This window comes from Rattus norvegicus, chromosome 7 (genome assembly GCF_021556685.1).
Source record: "Rattus norvegicus strain SHRSP/BbbUtx chromosome 7, alternate assembly SHRSP_T2T, whole genome shotgun sequence".
Lineage (NCBI taxonomy): Eukaryota > Metazoa > Chordata > Mammalia > Rodentia > Muridae > Rattus > Rattus norvegicus.
The window spans coordinates 80,232,618-80,256,343 of NC_141540.1; the positions used below are offsets into that span (position 1 = coordinate 80,232,618).

Here is a 23,726-nt window from a genome sequence, read left to right on the forward strand (position 1 = left end):
ATTAAAATCCTAATTTCTAGGTACTTCAGAATATGAGCTTCTTTGTAAATTAGTTGTTTGGAGTCAAGTTAAGTTAAGGTCATTCACAGTATCTCTAATCTAGTGTGACTGAGATGTGATAAAAGGAAGAGATTTGGTTAGAAAATGACAACTCCATAGCTGTAAGACAGATGGCCGGGTGACTAGATGCATTTGTGAGTCAGGAGCACCAAGGATTTCTGGAAACAGCAGGGCCAGGGACAAACACTTGGCCCTGCCAAACCTGTGAAGAATGGCTGCTGGTCTCCAGAACTGTGAGGCAGTAAAATTCTATTTTGTCAAGTGGCCTATGTTTTTGTCTGTTACAGCAACTTTAAGAAACTGATGCAGAAGTATTTTGCATACATGAATGATAATGTGTTTACTCTTAAATATGTATTCTTCGATTATTTTTATAAATGGTATCAGTTTTAAAATGATTTTCCTAATTATTCATTATTTCCTGTAATAAATATAATTCACTTTTATATTATTTATCCTAAAAATCTTCTAGTTACCATGTTTTTAATCTTTTTCCGGAGTTTTTTTTAAAGATGTATTTTTCTTCTATGGCGTGACTAAGCATGGGGTAAGATACCAGAGACTAGAAGAAGGTTTTGGGTTCTCTGGAACTAGAATTTCATGTGTTGTAAGCTGCCTTCAGTGTGTGCTGAAAACTGAACTGAGGTCCTCTGTGAGATCAGGACATATTCTTAACATTTGAACCATACGTTCATTTCCAGCAAGTTCTAATTCATAATTCCTATTACAAGACATGCTTGATTTGTAAGCTATACTCTTCTTTCTCTGGTACTGCCTGTTTAGAACATTCAGTGAATGCTGAAGAGAAAGCTCGTCTTCAGAGAGTGCACTTGTTCGCAGTGTCAGAGGGAAGCGTGCAATGTTTCATCATTACGTGTGTTTAGTCATAGAGGTTACAGATAACTTTTATTGTTGGAGAAAATGGCTTCTCATGAATCTGCTGAGGAATTTATCATGACTGTGGGCTAAACTTTGAAAAGTTTTTTCTTTATCTATTGAAATGATTTTTATCTTGCATGAATTAAGTTACCTTCAATAAATGTAAAATTGTGCTGGAGAGAAAAATTAACAGATTTTTCTCTGTTAAAGGAGCCTCCAGGATAATACTTTTTTATTGATAAGTCATATTAAAAAATTAGAGAAAATACAGAAGAGTCAATGAATACAAATTCCAAGTAAACACACAATCCAATAAGATAATAACAGCTCAGGATAGATTCAGATTTCCCATGTGCGTATAAAAATACACACACAGGTTACATTACATTCCTTAGCTGTATCTATTTCATGTATGAGTTGTTTATCCATGCACATGTATGTAAATGTACCATGTCCATGTGATGGTCCCCAGAGTTTAGAAGATGGTGTTGTGAGCTGCCATGTGGGTCCTGGGAACTAAGCCTCAGACCCTCTGCAAACTCAAGATCATTAACTGCACATTCAAGTAGCACCTCTCCAGCTACTATAAAAAGTATTTTATTATTTATTTACTTGTTCATTTTGTCTAATAACATTTAAACATTTATTTATAGAAATACTCAATTCTTTAAGATCCCGTTTTTTTAATTTTTTTTTTATTAACTTGAGTATTTCTTATATACATTTCGAGTGTTATTCCCTTTCCCGGTTTCCGGGCAAACATCCCCCTCCCCCCTCCCAGCCCTCCCCCCATTGCCGCCCTCCCCCCAACAGTCTAGTTCACTGGGGGTTCAGTCTTAGGAGGACCCAGGGCTTCCCCTTCCACTGGTACTCTTACTAGGATATTCATTGCTACCTATGAGGTCAGAGTCCAGGGTCAGTCCATGTATAGTCTTTAGGTAGTGGCTTAGTCCCTGGAAGCTCTAGTTGCTTGGCATTGTTGTACATATGGGGTCTCGAGCCCCTTCAAGATCTTCCAGTTCTTTCTCTGATTCCTTCAACGGGGGTCCTATTCTCAGTTCAGTGGTTTGCTGCTGGCATTTGCCTCTGTATTTGCTGTATTCCGGCTGTGTCTCTCAGGAGCGATCTACATCCGGCTCCTGTTGGTCTGCACTTCTTTGCTTCATCCATCTTGTCTAATTGGGTGGCTGTATATGTATGGGCCACATGTGGGGCAGGCTCTGAATGGGTGTTCCTTCAGTCTCTGTTTTAATCTTTGCCTCTCTCTTCCCTGCCAAGGGTATTCTTGTTCCCCTTTTAAAGAAGGAGTGAAACATTCACATTTTGATCATCTGTCTTGAGTTTCATTTGTTCTAGGCATCTAGGGTAATTCAAGCATTTGGGCTAATAGCCACTTATCAATGAGTGCATACCATGTATGTCTTTCTGTGATTGGGTTAGCTTACTCAGGATGATATTCCAACCATTTGCCTACGAATTTCATAAAGTCGTTGTTTTTGATAGCTGAGTAATATTCCATTGTGTAGATGTACCACATTTTCTGTATCCATTCCTCTGTTGAAGGGCATCTGGGTTCTTTCCAGCTTCTGGCTATTATAAATAAGGCTGCTATGAACATAGTGGAGCACGTGTCTTTTTTATATGTTGGGGCATCTTTTGGGTATATGCCCAAGAGAGGTATAGCTGGATCCTCAGTCAGTTCAATGTCCAATTTTCTGAGGAACCTCCAGACTGATTTCCAGAATGGTTTTACCAGTCTGCAATCCCACCAACAATGGAGGAGTGTTCCTTTTTCTCCGCATCCTCGCCAGCATTTGCTGTCACCTGAGTTTTTGATCTTAACCATTCTCACTGGTGTGAGGTGAAATCTCAGGGTTGTTTTGATTTGCATTTCCCTTATGACTAAAGATGTTGAACATTTCTTTAGGTGTTTCTCAGCCATTCGGCATTCCTCAGCTGTGAATTCTTTGTTTAGCTCTGAACCCCATTTTTTAATAGGACTATTTGTCTCCCTGTGGTCTAACTTCTTGAGTTCTTTGTATATTTTGGATATAAGGCCTCTATCTGTTGTAGGATTGGTAAAGATCTTTTCCCAATCTGTTGGTTGCCGTTTTGTCCTAACCACAGTGTCCTTTGCCTTACAGAAGCTTTGCAGTTTTAGGAGATCCCATTTGTCGATTCTTGATCTTAGAGCATAAGCCATTGGTGTTTTGTTCAGGAAATTTTTTCCAGTGCCCATGTGTTCCAGATGCTTCCCTAGTTTTTCTTCTATTAGTTTGAGTGTGTCTGGTTTTATGTGGAGGTCCTTGATCCACTTGGACTTAAGCTTTGTACAGGGTGATAAGCATGGATCGATCTGCATTCTTCTACATGTTGCCCTCCAGTTGAACCAGCACCATTTGCTGAAAATGCTATCTTTTTTCCATTGGATGGTTTTCGCTCCTTTGTCAAAAATCAAGTGACCATAGGTGTCCCACGCGCGACTTTCCGCCGGCAAGAAGCACGCGAGACATAGAAATTCTTGCTATGAGTGATACTTTATTCCTATGTCATGGAGAAGCCCTGCGCGCCGGCCAGGCACGCCTATTTAACCCTCGCAAACGCATCCACACCTGATTGGTTGCTTACTCATGATCTCATCAGGCACGCCCCGGAATGGGCAAAGACCTGGCAGGAAGGCACTCTTGCACATGCGCACAGTTAACTTCCTGAGAGGGGGGCCAGCTGGCGCAGCGAAGGCTGGCGCCATCTTGACTGACTTGGCCTTCCACGTGGGGCGCAGTGGAAGCCAGCGCCATCTAGTGGTGGCGCATGTTATTGTGGCCCTCTACATCTCACCCTTATAATTATAATTTTATAGCAGTCATGATCACCCTATCGCGTGCAATGAGGAAACCTCAGCGATGTGCAGGGGCTGATCAAAGGAAATCACTGAGTCTCTCTCAATCCCAGTGCAAATGGACCCACAGGTCCATGGGGTGCAAGAGCAGAGAACTCAGAATACAGAGAGAATCCCTCTCCTCCCAGTGCAAATGGACCCACAGGTCCATGGGGTGCAGGAGCAGGGAACTCAGATACAGAGTAAGTCCTGAGCAAGATAACCAAATTCCAGGTGAGGCCCTTTGTACAATGGCCACAAGTGCTTGAGTGATAACGGCCTTATCACGTTACTGTTGAGATCTGAGTTTGTAAACCAACCATGGTATGAATACTGATCCACAGCATAGGGCTGCATCAGACAGAGCCACTCCCGATAAGTAGTGGGCACCTCATATGGTCCTCCTCAGCTGTTGCCACCAAGGGCCGTGGTCAAGCCACTCCCATAATGAAATTTAGAATTTCCAATTGTTAGTAACTACTCCAGTAAGTTCACCCACTGTACTTGTCTAACAATAGATTGGGGGAGGATAACTCCAGACACTGCAGACACAATGTCTGCAGCAGTAATGGCTGCTACAATAGCAGCGAAAGTGTCAAGGTCTTTTCCAGGACAGTTCAGGATCAGTCATTCTTCTCTGGAACAACCAGCAGACAATGGAACCATTTCTGAGATCTGTATAACCAGGACAGAGTTCTCCAGTCACTGTAGCTTTACACAGGTGGCTTTCTGTGAAGCTACAGTCTGTAAAATGACAACACCAGTTACCAGTTAAGGCAGCAAGAGTCACCAGGGAAATGAAGGGACAGGGGTAACAGCTGGAGTCCAGTCTTCTCCAGGAAGCAGCAGTGTACAGAGTCTGATCGTAGGCCACAGTGGGACGGGAACACACGCAGCGGTAACACTGACTGCAGCAAAGGCAAAATCTCTGTGATGACAAAGGATGAAGGGGAATCTTCTATCTTCCTCTCAGGGCAGAGAAATGACTCCAGGGACCCGAACCAGGAGAGCTGAATAACCAGGATCAGCAAGTCTCAGCAACCACCCAGGCAGCTGGCACACTCCTGCAGCATCCTGTAGAAAAAACACAAACATTCCCTCTTCCCCATATAAAATATCTGGACAGGAACATGTCAATAAGTGGATCTCTCTATTTCACCTAGGCAGAAGTATGCCTAGTTGTAGGGTGCCATAAACTTTGGCATCCAAATTTTAAAATTGAAATAAAAGGAGCATATTTTAGCATACAGGGATAACTCCCCCTTTTTATTTATAAAGATATAGTAAAGATATTATTTATTAAGGTAAGTCCTCGAGGATTAAATTGAGGACACTGAGCACTTGTATTTATAAATTGACTTGTATATCAAATTATTGTCTCCAGCATTATTGTTTTGGATATATAAAGAATAAGATTTTTTGATTAATTGTTTTTATGTAAGGCCTATAATCTGTCTGGTATTATAGTCCTCCCTTGTTAAGGAGCCCAGGCAATCTAGTTTGAGTTCTTAAATGGTCTATTAAGGAACAGTACTTAGCTTTCTTAATCACTAAGCCATCTCTCCAGCACCTCACAAACTTTATTTACCTAAACATAAGCATTTATTAGAAATGTCAAATCCTGTAAATATTGTCCAGATTTAGCCTTATTTAGAAATCTGAGTTGGCAGGGTGAAGCTGGGCGTTGAAAGTAAGCAAATGGAGTCTTCCTCTTTTCGTGAGGGTGTTTTATCAACCCCATTATCATTTTCAAAGAGCTGGATCTATGGTTTTGTTTAGTTGTCTGAGCCAGAGCACTGAAAGGACAGTGAGTTATCAGACAATTTACACTGAAATCACTCACTGATTTTAAGTAGAAAACCTGTCTCCAATAAAGCATTAAGTAATAGAAATCAATTGTAAACCACAAACCACACAATGACTATCAGTATATGAAGCGAAAGCTTGATTTTTAACATTTAAAAACAGCGGCTAAAGCATGGAATTTAATAATCTGTGTTGAAGCAATAGAAATTCAAGAGAATAAACAAGTGATCCAATCATACCTGTAGCCTTTTCATTAGATGAACCACCTATAAATGTACTAAGCGCATTTCCTATGGGTTGTACGCACAAATATGTAGGAAGTACAAAAGCATGTAAAGAGTAAAATTATCAATTTTGTCTGAAAAATTTGTATATGTAATAGGCCAAATATCAGTATTTAGTAATAACCAATTAACTGTTGTTTGGAATAAGATATGTTTTACCAGGTTTCTATTTAAAATACTTCCATGACTCTAGTCCACAACTCTGTACTAACACAGCTGAAGCTTTATCTCCAATGTGCATAACAAAGACCTAAGTCCTCTGGTAAGGTGAGGTACTTAGCCAATTAACATATCTTTAGAAGCTTAGAATTAGCTTTAAATATTCTTATCCGGAGTAGTGTAACAGCTACTCCCCAAATATTAAAGCTCATTTTGAGAGCAAAGGTTTGTAATAAAAATTTCCATATACATTGAAAGATTTAAGTTCTAACTTCTTACACTGAAGAAGCAACAAAATTATATAATATAAAGCTTTTAGCCATTCTTAATGATATCACTTTATGGGCTCTCTGAAACTATAAGCAAGCTCACGAAATGAAAACTCACAATTCCTATGATGAAAACAAATTGTATAAAATCAATCCTCTAAATCTGTCTTGAAATGGCAGTTGGAGTAAGGAAACTGGCTGTAATGCTCTCACAAGTTCTAAAAGCTCATCAGTCCTTTATAAATCCTGTAACAATCTCTACCTGTTTGATTTTTCCTTAATTAAAAATAAGTTTGAGTTAGTCAATGTAACACTGGCAATCCTAAATCACAATCTTTAAGTTCTCTTTGTAACACCAGAACACAGCCAAGAGGTCACCTGAATTCTGAGTAGGTGACTAGGCAGCTGTTCTCCCAGCAGTGGAAATTAGCATTAAAATACAGATAACTTCAGGGCAAGCCACAGCTTTAGAAAGCAAAACTTGCTAGGCAGCTGTTTTTGGGGCAGTGGAATTAGCATTAAAATACAGATAACTTCTGGGCAAGCCACAGCTTTGGAAAGCAAAACTCAACCCCCAACAAACAATCTAGTCTCCAAGGCACCCCAAGTCTATCTATTATGTTGTAAAGTTTGACTGTCAATTCTCTCCAATACCTCAACAAAAGGATAATTTCCTAAATTCTTTTAGAAGCCTGGTTTCTAGCATAAGAATTCCATAAAAACATTACCTCAATTTAGACCTGTCTCACTAGGGTGGCCCAATGTCACAAGTTGTCTAGAATTACTTTTTCCAAATTACCAGCTTTATGTCAACTTTCTGTTACCAGTATTATACCTTTTTAACCATATCCAATAACTTGAAAGCCAATAGTCCACAACCAAGGCAAGCAGAGCATATTTATACATTTAAAACCAATGAGAAACAAAATTGAAGTGGCTACACCTATCTTTAATATTTAGACCAAACATCATTTTTACCCTTTTACCTATGATTTTAAGAGAAGCACCTTGTCACCTGTTGAGTCAAGTAATAAGTCAGGGATTTTTTTTTAAGAGAAACAGCTATCAACTCTTGTATGAAGAAGCTGTTGGCGCTTTTAAGATCAGCTCCTGCAGACGCTTAGCTTCTGGTCAGCTTCTCCAGCTAATCTAGACACCTGGCTCTAGGCACAGGGCTTCAAAGACCTGATTAAAACTGTTTTTTATTCATTGTTCCCTTCTTGAAGCGAGTTAAAACCAAGTCAAGGTGTGCACGACCGGCAGATAAAGTTTTTACCATTTTTTCTTTTGAACATGAAACATAAAACTTTTAGACAACGAGAAACAAAAACCACAGACATACACTGACAGACATGGGGACATCCTGGTGCACCAGAGACAAACAATAGACAAAGAGGGGAAAAAGCCAGATGGTGTTCACCGCGACTATCCATCGAGTGGAGCTGATATGGGCGATGGATTGTCTCAATTCCTGGACTAGTCCACCAACGTGTTGAAACCCAATTCTGTAAGACACTGAGAGATATTATCTGAGCAGAACGACCGACATTCGCCAATGGTATGGAAGTGAAACACAGCCCTGAGTATTTTTACTCACAACCCAATTACATTAACTCTATCAGGCTGTGCACGGGCACTGAGATGTCCCTTTGTTTGATTCTCCTGAATAAATTTTCAGGCGGTCTGCCTTTATCAAATCTGATCAGTATGACTCTGTAAAGCTGTCTCGTCAGCGCCCGGACGCCGTGGCGTCCCCAGAGCCGGCGCGGGAGCTTAATTACACCTTTCATAAGCACTAAGACAAAGTTTTTCTCCCAAAATACTGTGTTCCTTTTACCTCCTCCCTTCTCACCCGGGGCATTCTTTCCCCAATTTTTCTCTCCCGCGGATCTAAGGTCCTCAGAAGGGTCTCTTTTCTTAAGTGCACTTTTTCCCTTTAAACTCTTTAATTCGTTATCTAACTCTGTTTCTGACGCACTGTCTTGCCCTCCCCCCAACGCTCTCCGCTTTGCTGTTACACCTGGGCAGTTCCCACGCGACCTCTGACGCCGTTTGGCGGTAGCTAGAAACTCAAAGGTCAATAGAAACAACTCGAGGGTTGCCAGAGCAACTATAGCGGCACCTGCCGCGTCTGGCAGGGGATTGAGTTGGACCAGATCAAGGCTAGCCACGGTCTCTCAGAGTTTTTTACCTGTATTCCATAGCTTCTGAATTTCTTCCGTGAAACGGAGGCCTCTCGTAGCGCCGGCGATGTTTTTGTCCCGGGTTTCTCGGCACCAAATGTCCCACGCGCGACTTTCCGCCGGCAAGAAGCACGCGAGACATAGAAATTCTTGCTATGAGTGATACTTTATTCCTATCTCATGGAGAAGCCACGCGCGCTGGCCAGGCGCGCCTATTTAACCCTCCAGCACGCATCCACACCTGATTGGTTGCTTACTCATGATCTCAACAGGCACGCCCCGGAATGGGCAAAGACCTGGCAGGAAGGCACTCTTGCACATGCGCACAGTTAATTTCCTGAGAGGGGGGCCAGCTGGCGCAGCGAAGGCTGGCGCCATCTTGACTGACTTGGCCTTCCACGTGGGGTGCAGTGGAAGCCAGCACCATCTAGTGGTGGCCCATGTTATTGCGGCCCTCTACACATAGGTGTGTGGGTTCATTTCTGGGTCTTCAATTCTATTCCGTTGGTCTATCTGTCTGTCTCTGTACCAATACCATGCAGTTTTTATCACTATTGCTCTGTAATACTGCTTGAGTTCAGGGATAGTGATTCCCCCTGAAGTCCTTTTATTGTTGAGGATAGTTTTAGCTATCCTGGGTTTTTTGTTATTCCAGATGAATTTGCAAATTGTTCTGTCTAACTCTTTGAAGAATTGGATTGGTATTTTGATGGGGATTGCATTGAATCTGTAGATCGCTTTTGGTAAAATGGCCATTTTTACTATATTAATCCTGCCAATCCATGAGCATGGGAGATCTTTCCATCTTCTGAGTTCTTCTTCAAGTTCTTTCTTCAGTGTCTTGAAGTTCTTATTGTACAAATCTTTTACTTGCTTGGTTAAAGTCACACTGAGGTACTTTATATTATTTGGGTCTATTATGAAGGGTGTCGTTTCCCTAATTTCTTTCTCGGCTTGTTTCTCTTTTGTGTAGAGGAAGGCTACTGATTTATTTGAGTTAATTTTATACCCAGCCACTTTGCTGAAGTTGTTTATGAGCTTTAGTAGTTCTCTGGTGGAACTTTTGGGATCACTTAAATATACTATCATATCATCTGCAAATAGTGATATTTTGACTTCTTCTTTTCCGATCTGTATCCCCTTGACCTCCTTTTGTTGTCTGATTGCTCTGGCTAGAACTTCAAGAACTATATTGAATAAGTAGGGAGAGAGTGGGCAGCCTTGTCTAGTCCCTGATTTTAGTGGGATTTCAAGTTTCTCTCCATTTAGGTTAATGTTAGCAACTGGTTTGCTGTATATGGCTTTTACTATGTTTAGGTATGGGCCTTGAATTCCTATTCTTTCCAGGACTTTTATCATGAAGGGGTGTTGAATTTTGTCAAATGCTTTCTCAGCATCTAATGAAATGATCATGTGGTTTTGTTCTTTCAGTTTGTTTATATAATGGATCACGTTGATGGTTTTCCATATATTAAACCATCCCTGCATGCCTGGGATGAAGCCTACTTGATCATGGTGGATGATTGTTTTGATTTGCTCTTGGATTCGGTTTGCCAGAATTTTATTGAGTATTTTTGCGTCGATATTCATAAGGGAAATTGGTCTGAAGTTCTCTTTCTTTGTTGGGTCTTTGTGTGGTTTAGGTATAAGAGTAATTGTGGCTTCATAGAAGGAATTCGGTAGTGCTCCATCTGTTTCAATTTTGTGGTATAGTTCGGATAATATTGGTACGAGGTCTTCTATGAAGGTTTGATAGAATTCTGCACTAAACCCGTCTGGACCTGGGCTCTTTTTGGTTGGGAGACCTTTAATGACTGCTTCTATTTCCTTAGGAGTTATGGGGTTGTTTAACTGGTTTATCTGTTCCTGATTTAACTTCGGTACCTGGTATCTGTCTAGGAAATTGTCCATTTCCTGTAGATTTTCAAGTTTTGTTGAATATAGGCTTTTATAGTAAGATCTGATGATTTTTTGAATTTCCTCTGAATCTGTAGTTATGTCTCCCTTTTCATTTCTGATTTTGTTAATTTGGACACACTCTCTGTGTCCTCTCGTTAGTCTGGCTAAGGGTTTATCTATCTTGTTGATTTTCTCAAAGAACCAACTTTTGGTTCTGTTGATTCTTTCTATGGTCCTTTTTGTTTCTACTTGTTTGATTTCAGCTCTGAGTTTGATTATTTCCTGCCTTCTACTCCTCCTGGGTGTATTTGCTTCTTTTTGTTCTAGAGCTTTTAGGTGTGCTGTCAAGCTGCTGATATATGCTCTTTCCTATTTCTTTCTGCAGGCACTCAGCGCTATGAGTTTTCCTCTTAGCACAGCTTTCATTGTGTCCCATAAGTTTGGGTATGTTGTACCTTCATTTTCATTAAATTCTAAAAAGTCTTTAATTTCTTTCTTTATTTCTTCCTTGACCAGGTTATCATTGAGTAGAGCGTTGTTCTATTTCCACGTATATGTGGGCATTTTTCCCTTATTGTTATTGAAGACCAGTTTTAGGCCGTGGTGGTCTGATAGCACGCATGGGATTATTTCTATCTTTCTGTACCTGTTGAGGCCCGTTTTTTGACCAATTATATGGTCAATTTTGGAGAAAGTACCATGAGCACCTGAGAATAAGGTATATCCTTTTGCTTTAGGATAGAATGTTCTATAAATATCTGTTAAGTCCATTTGGCTCATGACTTATCTTAGTCTGTCTATGTCTCTGTTTAATTTCTGTTTCCATGATCTGTCCATCGATGAGAGTGGGGTGTTGAAATCTCCCACTATTATTGTGTGAGGTGCAATGTGTGTTTTGAGCTTTAGTAAGGTTTCTTTTACATATGTAGATGCCCTTGTATTTGGGGCATAGATATTTAGGATTGAGAGTTCATCTTGGTGGATTTTTCCTTTGATGAATATGAAGTGTCCTTCCTTATCTTTTTTGATGACTTTTAGTTGAAAATTGATTTTATTTGATATTAGAATGGCTACTCCAGCTTGCTTCTTCAGACCATTTGCTTGGAAAGTTGTTTTCCAGCCTTTCACTCTGAGGTAGTGTCTGTCTTTGTCTCTGAGGTGTGTTTCCTGTAGGCAGCAGAATGCAGGGTCCTCGCTGCGTATCTAGTTTGTTAATCTATGTCTTTTTATTGGGGAGTTGAGGCCATTGATGTTGAGAGATAATAAGGAATAGTGATTATTGCTTCCTGTTATATTCATATTTGGATGTGAGGTTATGTTTGTGTGCTTTTCTTCTCTTTGTTTTGTTGCCAAGACGATTAGTTTCTTGCTTCTTCTAGGGTATAGCTTGCCTCCTTATGTTGGGCTTTACCATTTATTATCCTTTGTAGTGCTGGATTTGTAGAAAGATATTGTGTAAATTTGGTTTTGTCATGGAATATCTTGGTTTCTCCATCTATGTTAATTGAGAATTTTGCAGGATACAGTAACCTGGGCTAGCATTTGTGTTCTCTTAGGGTCTGTATGACATCAGTCCAGGATCTTCTGGCCTTCATATTTTCTGGCGAGAAGTCTGGTGTGATTCTGATAGGTCTGCCTTTATATGTTACTTGACCTTTTTCCCTTACTGCTTTTAATATTCTTTCTTTATTTTGTGCGTTTGGTGTTTTGACTATTATGTGACGGGAGGTGTTTCTTTTCTGGTCCAATCTATTTGGAGTTCTGTAGGCTTCTTGTATGCCTATGGGTATCTCTTTTTTTAGATTAGGGATTTTGTTGAAGATATTTTGTTGAAGATATTTACTGGTCCTTTGAGCTGGGAGTCTTCACTCTCTTCTATACTTATTATCCTTAGGTTTGATCTTCTCATTGAGTCCTGGATTTCCTGAATGTTGGACCAGTAGCTTTTTCCGCTTTACATTATCTTTGACAATTGAGTCAATGATTTCTATGGAATCTTCTGCTCCTGAGATTCTCTCTTCCATCTCTTGTATTCTGTTGGTGAAGCTCGTATCTACAGCTCCTTGTCTCTTCTTTTGGTTTTCTATATCCAGGGTTGTTTCCATGTGTTCTTTCTTGATTGCTTCTATTTCCATTTTTAATTCCTTCAACGGTTTGATTGTGTTTTCCTGGAATTCTTTCATGGATTTTTGTGACTCCTCTCTATGGGCTTATACTTGTTTATTTATGATTTCCTGGAATTCTATCAGGGATTTTTGCGATTACTCTCTGTAAGCTTCTACTTGTTCTCTAAGGGAGTTCTTGACGTCTTTCTTGAAGTCCTCCAGCATCATGATCAAATATGATTTTGAAACTAGATCTTGCTTTTCTGGTGTGTTTGGATATTCCATGTTCGTTTTGATGGGAGAATTGGGCTCCGATGGTGCCATGTAGTCTTGGTTTCTGTTGCTTGGGTTCCTGTGCTTGCCTCTCGCCATCAGATTATCTCTAGTGTTAGTTGTTCTGCTATTTCTGACAGTGGCTAGACTGTCCTATAAGCCTGTGTGTCAGGAGTGCTGTAGACTTGTTTTCCTGTTTTCTTTCAGCCAGTTATGGGGACAGAGTGTTCTGCTTTCGGGCATGTAGTTTTTCCTCTCTACAGGTCTTCAGCTGTTCCTGTGGGCCTGTGTCCTGAGTTCACCAGGCAGGTCACTTGCAGCAGAAAAGTTGGTCTTACCTGTGGTCCCGAGGCTCAAATTCGCTCTCGGGGTGCTGCCCTCGAGCTCTCTGTGGCGGCAGCAACCAGGAAGATCTGCGCTGCCGTTTCCGGGAGCTTCAGTGAACCAGGGTTCCAGATGGCATTTGGTGTTTTCCTCCGGTGTCCGAGATGTGTTCAGAGTGCAGTCTCTTCTGGTTTCACAGGCGTGTCTGCCTCTCTGAAGGTTTAGCTCTCCCTCCCACGGTATTTGGGTGCAGAGAACTCTTTATCCGCTCTGTTCCTTCAGGTTCCAGTGGTGTCTCAGGCGGAGGGGTTTTGCCGCTCCTGGGCCCTCCCCCACGGGAACCCAGAGGCCTTAAACAGTTTCCTCTTGGGCCAGGGATGTGGGCAGGGGTGGGCAGTGTTGGTGGTCTCTTCCGCTCCGCAGCCTCAGGAGTGCCCACCTGACCAGGCGGTGAGGTCTCTCTCCCAAGGTGTCTGGGAGCAGAGAGCTGCTGCGGGTCGGGATCCGCGGGTGTGGGACTCCCGGTAAACACAGGAAGTGCCCAGTCCTAGAGGAATTCTGCCTCTGTGTGTCCCGAGTTCACCAGGCAGGTCACTTGCAGCAGAAAAGTTGGTCTTACCTGTGGTCCCGAGGCTCAAGTTCGCTCATGGGGTGCTGCCCAAGAGCTCTCTGTGGGGGCAGCAACCAGGAAGATCTGCGCTGCCGTTTCCGGGAGCTTCAGTGCACCAGGGTTCCAGATGGCGTTTGGTGTTTTCCTTTGGCGTCCGAGATGTGTGCAGAGTGCAGTCTCTTCTGGTTTCCCAGGCGTGTCTGCCTCTCTGAAGGTTTAGCTCTCCCTCCCACAGGATTTGGGTGCAGAGAACTGTTTATCCGGTCTGTTCCTTCAGGTTCCGAGGATCCCGTTTTTTATTGAAAAAAAATTTTTTTCATACAAAATGTTCAGATTAAAGTTTCACCTCCCCTAACTTCTCCCCACCTACCCAGGTCATGCTCTCTTTTCCTCTCTTATTAAAAAACAAACAGAGAAGCAAGCTGGTGGGGGAAAGCAGTGAAAAAAATGCAAGAAACACATAAACACACACACACAGACATTCACACACACACACACACACTCACTCACACACAAAATAAAATTAAAAACAGAAAATTAGAGAGGATAATATACAAGCAAAAGGCCATTAAGAGAAAAATGTCCAAACAGCTATGGTTCATTTTGTGTTAACCGTCTGCTGCTTGGCCTGCAGCCTACCCTCAAGTGTGGTTGATAGGCCCAGTGAGACTGAATTGGAAAAGAACCCTAATATTATAATTTATTTTTAAACTAATTTCAAACGTTCGGTGTAGTCTCCTTTATTTTGTACCAGGCCAGTAGTAAAACAGTTGAGTGGGTAAATTATATCTGTACATTTGAAATTCTAAAAATGGGAGCATCATCTTTGAAAATGTGATCTGTCATTTGTTGATGGTGCAACAGACTTAATGGCAGAAGACAAAATAGTCTTGAAGAGAGCACCTAGATCTTCTCTGGTCACTGTAGTTATGTAAGTGCGTAAACATTAGAGAGGTACTGAGAAGTAATTCTGACATAAAAACACATGAAAAGCAGAAAATTATCATGTATTCATATAGAGCAAGTTAGGAAGTGATTAGGAAAATAAATACATAATAGGGAAATGTGAAACTAGAAAAATATAGAAGTCAATATAAAATAATTATTAGTGTTACTGAGTTTATCATTCATCGTTTTGAAATTAGTAAAATAAATCTTTATTACTTTATTTCTGGAATAAAAATAGAGTAGGATTAAAGATAAGTATATTCCTAGGTACATATACATATAGTTAAAATGATTCATAAATGCATGAATATGTAAATAAATACACAGATTGAGTGAGAACATGAATAGAAGGAAATTATAAATATTAGAGCAAAACTTTGAAAAATTAAACAAAATGAACAATTTTCTTTACGATAATATTTACTAAATGTTGAATCAGTTTTCTTCTACATTTACTTAAAGGTAGAATTAGTAATTGCAACTATTCCCAGAAATGATGTAGTAGATTTTGACATTGCTCAAAGAACAGACTATTATGGTCCTGAGGAAATCGTCTCAGAACACAACAGATGATAAATGCCTGGCGGCAAGGGCAAGGAGTCAGAATCATCCGCTAGTACAGAGAGCAAATATGCTTGATCAGATATCACTGAACTTCACAATAATACTAATTCATATTGTATAAAATCAAGTTATTAAATTATAAAAACCATGCTTAACACAGTACAGAAAACACATTAATTCAAGGCTAATCTCTATTCTTTTTAGACTGGTAATAAATGGACATTTATCAACTTCAAGAAAGGGATCCTAAGTGTATACCAGTTGGAATTGGGAAATATTACAAAAATTATATATAATTATTAAAAATATATGTGTGTGTTTCAATTTATTGTTCATTACAGAATACTAGCTTTTACACATATTGAGTATTTTGCATGTGTATGCATATGTGCACCATGTGCAGACCTGCTACGTGCATCTGCAGACATAAGGAGAAATGTTTCCAATGCAGTTAAGGATTCTGCTGCTTTAGATCGTGACTGCTGCAGGTCCTTCCCCCACAGTCCTTGGCTTTACTCACCCTAAGTTGTTGGCTAGGTTTCCAGTTCCAGGCCAGGATTCTGTGTTTGCAGTGGGCCTTAGGTCCAATTAGAGAGTTGTTGGTTTCCATCTAGGCGTGAGTGCCACTCATGCCCTTAGGGTTATTGAGCCATGCTGGTCATTGGTGTGGTTTATAGGTGCTGTAGCTGTTTAGGACTCCTGGTTGCTCCCTTCCTTTACAGGTTTGCATGGCACCTTTTTGTACTAAGAAAGCTACACCTCAGGGAGGAGACTTTCAGAGGACATGTTCTGGGATCACCTATAACCCGAGTGTTGAGGGAGGCGGTCAGCCTGTCTAGTCATTTGGTGAGCTCCAGGTTAGGGCAAGACCATGAAAAATTGATGTGGAGAACAATAAAGAAAACCAAATGTCATGTTCATAACTACAAATACATTGTAATCTCAATTTCTCCCAAATCAGTATATTGATTCAATACAATTGAATTAGAAATCCCAATAGAATGTTTTTGTAAGATATGTTAATATGGTTCTAAAATGTATATGTGTTGCACTGGATTGTACTACTGAAAATTGTTGCACTGGATTGTTTTGACTTCAATTTTTCTTTAATGAATAGTAGAATCAGATTGTCCATTCCAAAATGTTTTTTCCTCTGATCACAAAGAACAAGTGTATCTCTTATGATGGTGGGAAAAAAGGAGTTAATTAATGCAAATAAACTTTTCACAATATTAAGACTTAAAAAATGTATATGTGAAGGTAAATATATGACATAAATATTATAATACTATGGAATGATTTCTTTATTATTGTATGATATGTTTAGGAATATAGTAAATTATTGATTTATGAATAGTTTGTGCAAGGGGAAATGTGGAATACCAAATACATCCTCTTAGATGGGATAGATTCACTTATGGCATAGCTTCTATCACAGAGAATTAGGAAATAATACAGAGTAAATCAGTAATGTTGAGAATGTGCTTTGCATAGAAAAAATAAGTTTTCTTCATCTTATATGCAACCTAAGTTCAAAATAGATGGAGATATAATTACAAAAGGCAACAATTTCAAAGTTTTCAGAGAACAATTCCAAAAACCTGTTTCTATGGTTAGAAAATGTTTCTCTTTTTTATTTTTTTATTAATCATTTTATTTTATATTTCAAATGATATCCCCCTCCCGGTTACCACTCCACAAACTCCCCCATCCCATCCTCCTTCTCCCTCTCCCCTTTGCCTCTATGAGGATGCTCCTCCACTCACCCACCCACTCCCACCTCACCACTCTAACATCCCCCTGTGCTGGGGCATCAAGCCTCCACAGGGCCAAGGGCCTCCCCTCCCATTGATGCCAGACAAGGCCATCCTCTGCTACATATGCAGCTGGAGCCTTGGGTCCCTGCTGTGTACTCTTTGGTTGGTGGTTTAGTCCCAGGGAGCTCTGGATGGTCCAGTTAGCTGATATTGTTCTTCCCATGGGGTTGCAATCCCCTTCAGTTCCTTCAGTCCTTTCCCTTGCTCTTCCACTACCACCACCACCACCACCACCACCACCACCACCGCCGCTGCCGCCGCCGCCCCCGCCCCCGGGTTCAGCCAGATAGTTGGCTGTTAGAATCTGCATCTGTCTTGGTCAAGTGCTGGTAGAACCTCTCAGGGAACAGCCATCCCAGGTTCCTATTGGAGTGCTTCATGGTGTCAGCAATAGTGTGGGGGTTTGGATGGATCCCTAGGTGGCAGTGGGGGTGTTGGGGAGTCCTCGGGATTGCTTTTCCTTCAGTTTCTGATCTATTTTTTGTCCCTGTCTTTCCTTTGAACAGGAAAATTTCTGGGTTAAAATTTTGAGATGCGTGGGTGACCACATCCCTCAACTGGTGATTGTACCTGTCTTCTGGGTGTGGTCTCTACAAGTTCGATCTCCCCTTTGTTGCATATTCTGGCCAAAGCCATCCCTGTTGGTTCCTGGAGCCTTGAGCTTCCCTGGCACGTGGGACTTTCTAGTGGCTACCTCCAGCTCCCCGTCTCGCACTGCTATGTTTCTGTCCAATTTCCTGTCCCTTCTAATTCTGCCCAGCTTTCCCCCTCCCCCTCCTCTCTCCTTCCCAAGCCCTCCCCTCTCTCCACCTCCTGGAATAGAAAATGTTTCTTATTTAGAAACATTTCCCCATGCCAATGAGTTCAAGGTTCTTCCCCACTTTCCCTTCTATTAGATTCAGTGTATAAGTTTATGTTGAGGCCCCTGATCCATTCCCACTTGAGTTTTATACAAGGTGACAAATATGGATCTATTTTCATTTTTCTACATACAGACTGCCAGTTAGACCAGCACTGTTTATTGAACATGCTCTCTTTTTTCCATTGTATATTTTTGGCTTCTTTGTCAAAGATCAATTGTCCATACATGAATAAAACATTGAGAATATTAATTTTAATACAACTACTATACCAATTAAATCTAAATTTTGACTTCATAAAAAATCCAAGTATAGTGCACATAATTACAACACATTTTGCCTCCTTTAAGGGTATTATGGAAACATAAAATCTTGATTCTATAAGAGTTAGGAGAAACTACTGTTTCTACTTAATTTGAGGACCTGACTTTCCATTCCTCACTTAGTTTATGCATCTTTGATACACACACACACACACACACACACACACCATAGTGCAGCTCACAGAGATTGATGTGATCTTTTTCTGGTGCCATTCTTTTTCTAACCCCTGGCTAATAGTACAACCTTAACACTGTGTACTGTACACCTGTCACAGCAATTATAAACTCATGGTTAAGCATGTGGGACAATAAATGCATTATAAATTGGGAGGCAGTTTGCTTCTTAAGTTTCTCCAATACTGCCTCATCTATGTAATCATTTCTCTCGCCAAATCCATTTAAAATATATATTCTACATTTATCCACCCCATTCTACCCACTGGGCTGGAAATTTGTCAGGTATTCTCATAATAGTGTCTATGCTTTCTGTTGAGGCTTTCCCACTAAAGTTGTGGGAAGATTTTGTAAAGGTAATTTTATACAGTAAATTATTAATACAGATGCTGTTTTTTGATTCTAGCTAGTTCCCCAATGATGACACAGAGAGTACCAGTTTTATTTAATCAAGCTTTACCACATAATACCTAGACAGTCATTGATCTATTTTAATCCTCTAAGCTAATCTGGCTACCTCCAGACAAAATCCCTTAGATATTTGCATTTTAGTATTGGTCTGGCTCTCTGGGCTTTAGATGTGTTCTGCCTTGATGTTTCTCTGGATCTCTTCCTTGTGGCTGAATCTTCTTTTTCTTCCCCTCCTTCCCTGGCTGGCAGAAGTCTCACCCTATTCTCTCTATTGCTTAGTTATTGGCTTTTCCAGCTTTTATTGACAAGGGAGAAAATAAACGGTGAGCATTGTTTACACAAATTTCAGACAGGAGATTCTTATCATAAGCATTACAATGCCATTTTCAAATTGCAACAAGATGTGGGCAGAGAAATTACCATTTGAATTACACAAGGATAAACTTTACTTAGTGCCCTCAAGGTGTGATGTCCCTCCCCCTTCCAAGGACAGAGGAGAACTGCTGTAGTTGGCATCATATATATGCTTTCCCTCAAGGAAAGAGGCATGAGCTTAAACAGATAAGCAAGCAATTTGGGGGAATATTTCTGACAGAAGTGTGAACATATTGGAATGTACTCCTCAAACATCCTGATAAATCTCGGCTTTGGAAACTATGCATTAGGTACTATCTAGTTTGTTTTAGAGCTATAGAGGAAAGCATGTATTTCCTGAAACAGGTAATCAGTGAAAGGTGCACGGTATCTGATGAGAGACAAAACAGTCCGTGTGAGAGTTGGAAACACTGTGATCATCATCATTAAATGTCTTAGATACCAAGATAGAGTAAAAACTGTGGTAAAAGGTCCTGTTGCATAGCCATGTCTCTCCCAAGATGCATGTTGTAAGAAATAAACATGAAAAGTTAAGTGCTTATTTTAGTGTATGGTATATTTCATAATTAAGTATAAAGCTACAATCATTTTTAGACATGAAAATTTTATTTAACTTGATAGTAATTTTTCTATATTGAAGTTAACATTAAAACTTCTAGGGATGGGTGTGAGCAGAGCTAGGGATGGGTGTGGGCAGAGGCAGGCAGATCTATGTGAGTTCAAGGACAATCTGATCTACAGAGCAAGTTCTAGGGTACTTAAGGGTACTCTAGGGTTCATAAGGCTACACAAAGATGCCCTGTCTTGACAAAAAAAATCTGGTCTACATGATGAGCTCCAGGCCAGCCAAGGTTGTACAGCCAGACCTTGGCTCAGAAAAAAAGACAAGGGAAAGAAAATTAGCCTTATATTTTATATAATGTTTTTAAATTTTAAATGTAATATGTCATAAATAAATTTACATTTCTGAAATTCTCTATGACCATGTGTATCAAAACTAGACTTCAAATTTCTTAGTCATCCATATTAGTGACATGTTAATGATTTGTAAAACAGCATTATCTCTGTGTTTTTGAAGTTTGTTTGGATTTCAATATCTTTGTCTAAAACATCTGATATGGCCAGCTATCTTTCAATAGAATTGGATTATAAGTTTCATATTAATATAGTTTCAGACTTTTGCCTACTCAAGAATTTTGTCTTATATGTTTCCTGAATAGTAGTAAAATCTAACCGTTTTGTGATCTCCATCCTAACCTCATGAAATGCCTGTGTAAATCAGTGTTGGTGAGCATGGAATGACTCTCCTATCCATTCTCTATCCTCACGTACAGTGGTATTCTCAGCTTTTGTAGGTTATTTTTCTTTCTTCTTTTTTGGAACAAGCAAAAAGTTCATTTCCCATGTCACTTGTTTTTAGGGTCGAAGAGAATAAGTGACAGCGAAGTATCCGACTATGACTGCGAGGACGGCGTGGGAGTCGTGTCAGGTGAGGAGTCGTCATTCCTAGCAGCACAGGGCAGTCTACCTCACACATACTCAGCATCAAAATGAACAAACACAGGAAAATTTTGCCTCCCATCTTCCAAAACTAACCTGAACAAAAACTTGACAGCCTAAATTCCTAAAGAGTTGTTGGAAATCCTGTCCAAGGATTTAGAGTGAATATTCATTAAAGAAGCCAGCCATGGGTAAAAAAAGTTTATAAATTTTCTATTTAAAACAACTAAATAGTAATGCATGGATGAAAAATTGGAGAGTTGCATAATTGAAAGTTCATATGTAATCTATCCAGAATATTATATAATAATTTATTCTATTCTTTATATAACCTAATAATTCTCATAATTACAGCTAACTTTGTTCAACACAAAATGCAGGGTTTTATTTGTAAGATCTGTTCAAGCTACATCAATGGCTGCTGACTTTTTGATAATTTTCCTTAGAGTAATATTAACATTCGATAGTTAATAAGCTACTTTTTAAAACTTAGTTGCTGTCTTGCCTTATTTCTTATCAAGGATGAACAATATAGTTATTAATAGGTTTGCAATTTGTTTTACATTTTTTATGTAAAGGTTTATAGATACAACTTCAGTCATTTCTTCCGTGGGTTTTCTTCAGTATCATTGCTGTCTTTTTCATGTTCACATGCTATTCCTCTTGGAGCTAATTTTCTCACTCTCAGGTATCTGTCCACAGTAGTATTTTTTTTTACTCGCAGCTCCCTTGAGATGATGATATCCACTCATCTCAATGTCGTTTTTTGACATATCTCCGTTCCTTAATTTTTTGCTTTTTAGATAAAAACTTTTTCATGTAATTGAATCCTGCATAAATATTTTAGAATTTGGACTGGTATGCTAATATAAAACTGATGCATATTAATAAGGTAATTCATGGTATTGCAGTACATCTATACTTTTTATGTTTAAATTGATAAACATCTGTCTCCACAAACATCACTATATGGTGAAGGTATTTTTTCTTGTTTTTTGAAGTATATTGTTCATGGTTATATATATTCACTGCCTCTTTATTTCTACTACTGCAATAAAAAATATCCTGACCAAAGGAGCAACTTATGGAACCTGGTTTATTTTAGTTCCTGAGTTCAGTTTACAGCATATCATTGTCAGCGGGAACTTGAAGCAACTGTTCATGTCCACGCTGACAAACAGAGAGGGAATGCGTGGGTGATCACACTCACTCCCTTTCTTTATGCTTTGGCAGTTCTCTGCACAGGAAAAAGTGTCTCCCACAGTGGGAGTGTCCTTTCACCTCACTTAACATCATCAATAAGATCCCATAGGCAAGCTCAACAGAAGAGAGATCATATTGGACAGCCTTTCTGATATTCTCTTGTGTCAGCTTGACAGTTAGAGCTAACCATCATGCATGCACCTCTTCTTGGCAGATATCTTCAGGCCCTGGTATCACTAACATCTTTGAGTCTCCACTGTTACCCAGGCTTCCCCTTCACAGCTTTACTCCTTTGGCCTCTCAAGCATTGTTGCAGGGATTCTGATCCCATCACCTATTGCCTGGTCAGCACCACACTGAACCCACAGAAAAAAATCCAAGAATCCCTCAGCGGTCCTTTCGTGTTCCTGTGTGGCCGGTGCTGCCATGCTCAGCTGACACCTTGGAGTGAATCCTTGCCACCTTGGAACACATTAGGAATAGCATTATATAAAACTGATTTCTGGGAGTAAGAAATCCCTTAGGCTTTATCCTTTTGAAAAGTGGAATTTTAAGTGGCATCTGGCCCTTCGTGTGTCTTTCCTGACTTTTCAGTGCAGAGCAGCAGGCGTATCTTTAACGGCACAAGTCCTAGCCTCTTGTGTAGCACACTGCTTGAAAGAAGCACAGGTTTCTAGTGGTCCCCTCCCCAATGCTACCTTTTACATTTTCTTTCTGCTCTATTTTATTGTAGACCTGCCGACAGGTCCACAGTAACAGTAACAGTGACGCCATTACACAGGCTCCATGTTACACTCTCTTAAAATTGGCTCAACTAAAGAAATTACTCTCTCGCCTCTTAGTTTAACTGCAGGGCCATCCTCAGGACATGTGCAGGGCACAGATAGAGTCTTTGTTAAAATCCTTATCACCATCTGAAGCTTGATGATCTAGGCCTTCACTGTCTAAGTTACCTACTTTTAGGGTTCTGCCAAAATGGTTAGTTAAATTCTGCTTACAGCATTCAGTTGCTTTTCTTGTCCAAGGTTGCAGAGTCTTCCACCATCCTTGTGCTGAGCTATCTCTCTGACATCCTTGATTCACCTTGTTTTATGGTCCAGCCCAGGAGTTTTATTTCAATTGGATGAAAAGACAGTCTTTAGCCTATTATATTGGTTTTCTTTGTCCTTTTATAAAGATCAGTTGAATATTTTTATGTTGATTTACATTTTAGCTATTTCTCAGTTCCACTGTGTGCTTTATTCTCAGGGCAATAATATAATGCTCTGACTGTTACAAATTATAGTATGTATTGAATTTTCCCATCTCCATATAAGCTTTAAAACCAACTTGTCAGTACCTATGAACTGTTAGGACTTCTAGTAATCACATTAGATCTATAGCTCTAGTTGGTAAAAACCCGATGTCTTCATAATTTTGAGTTTTCCTGTTTTGTGCATGTAGAATCTCTCTTCCTTGGCTTAATTTTGTTGAGTTTTCCCTGCAGATCTACTTTATGGATTGCTGTCAGGAATTTCATGACTGAAGGTGTGCTAGTTTAATTGGCATTGGCTTTTCAATTTCTAATTTCAACTGCTCGTTGCTATTTATAAGAAAGCGATTGATTATTTTAGACTTGTGTTCTATAATTTTCTGTAATCATCAGTTCTTGGAGATTATTGGATTAATCTATCAATCTATATTTTAATTACTGAACTTTGACCACTGTCGTTTGAATGTCTTTTTGATAGAGTCAACTATCTGTTAAGGGTTTTTGTTTTTAATGCTATTGTTTTCTTTTTCTTTTTAAATTTTACTTAATCTTCTTTTTACACTCCAGATT

The 23,726-nt window shown here is 39.8% G+C and overlaps 1 protein-coding gene across 50 annotated transcripts in view; it reads left to right on the forward strand.

Moving 5' to 3' along the window:
• Rims2 (regulating synaptic membrane exocytosis 2) overlaps positions 1-23,726 on the forward strand; it is a 520,587-nt gene that overhangs the window by 309,390 nt on the left and 187,471 nt on the right. For all 50 annotated transcript variants that reach the window (XM_087555439.1, XM_087555408.1, XM_087555415.1 and 47 more), the window contains 1 exon segment: positions 20,622-20,690. In XM_087555439.1, the coding sequence (XP_087411565.1) occupies positions 20,622-20,690 (69 nt within the window).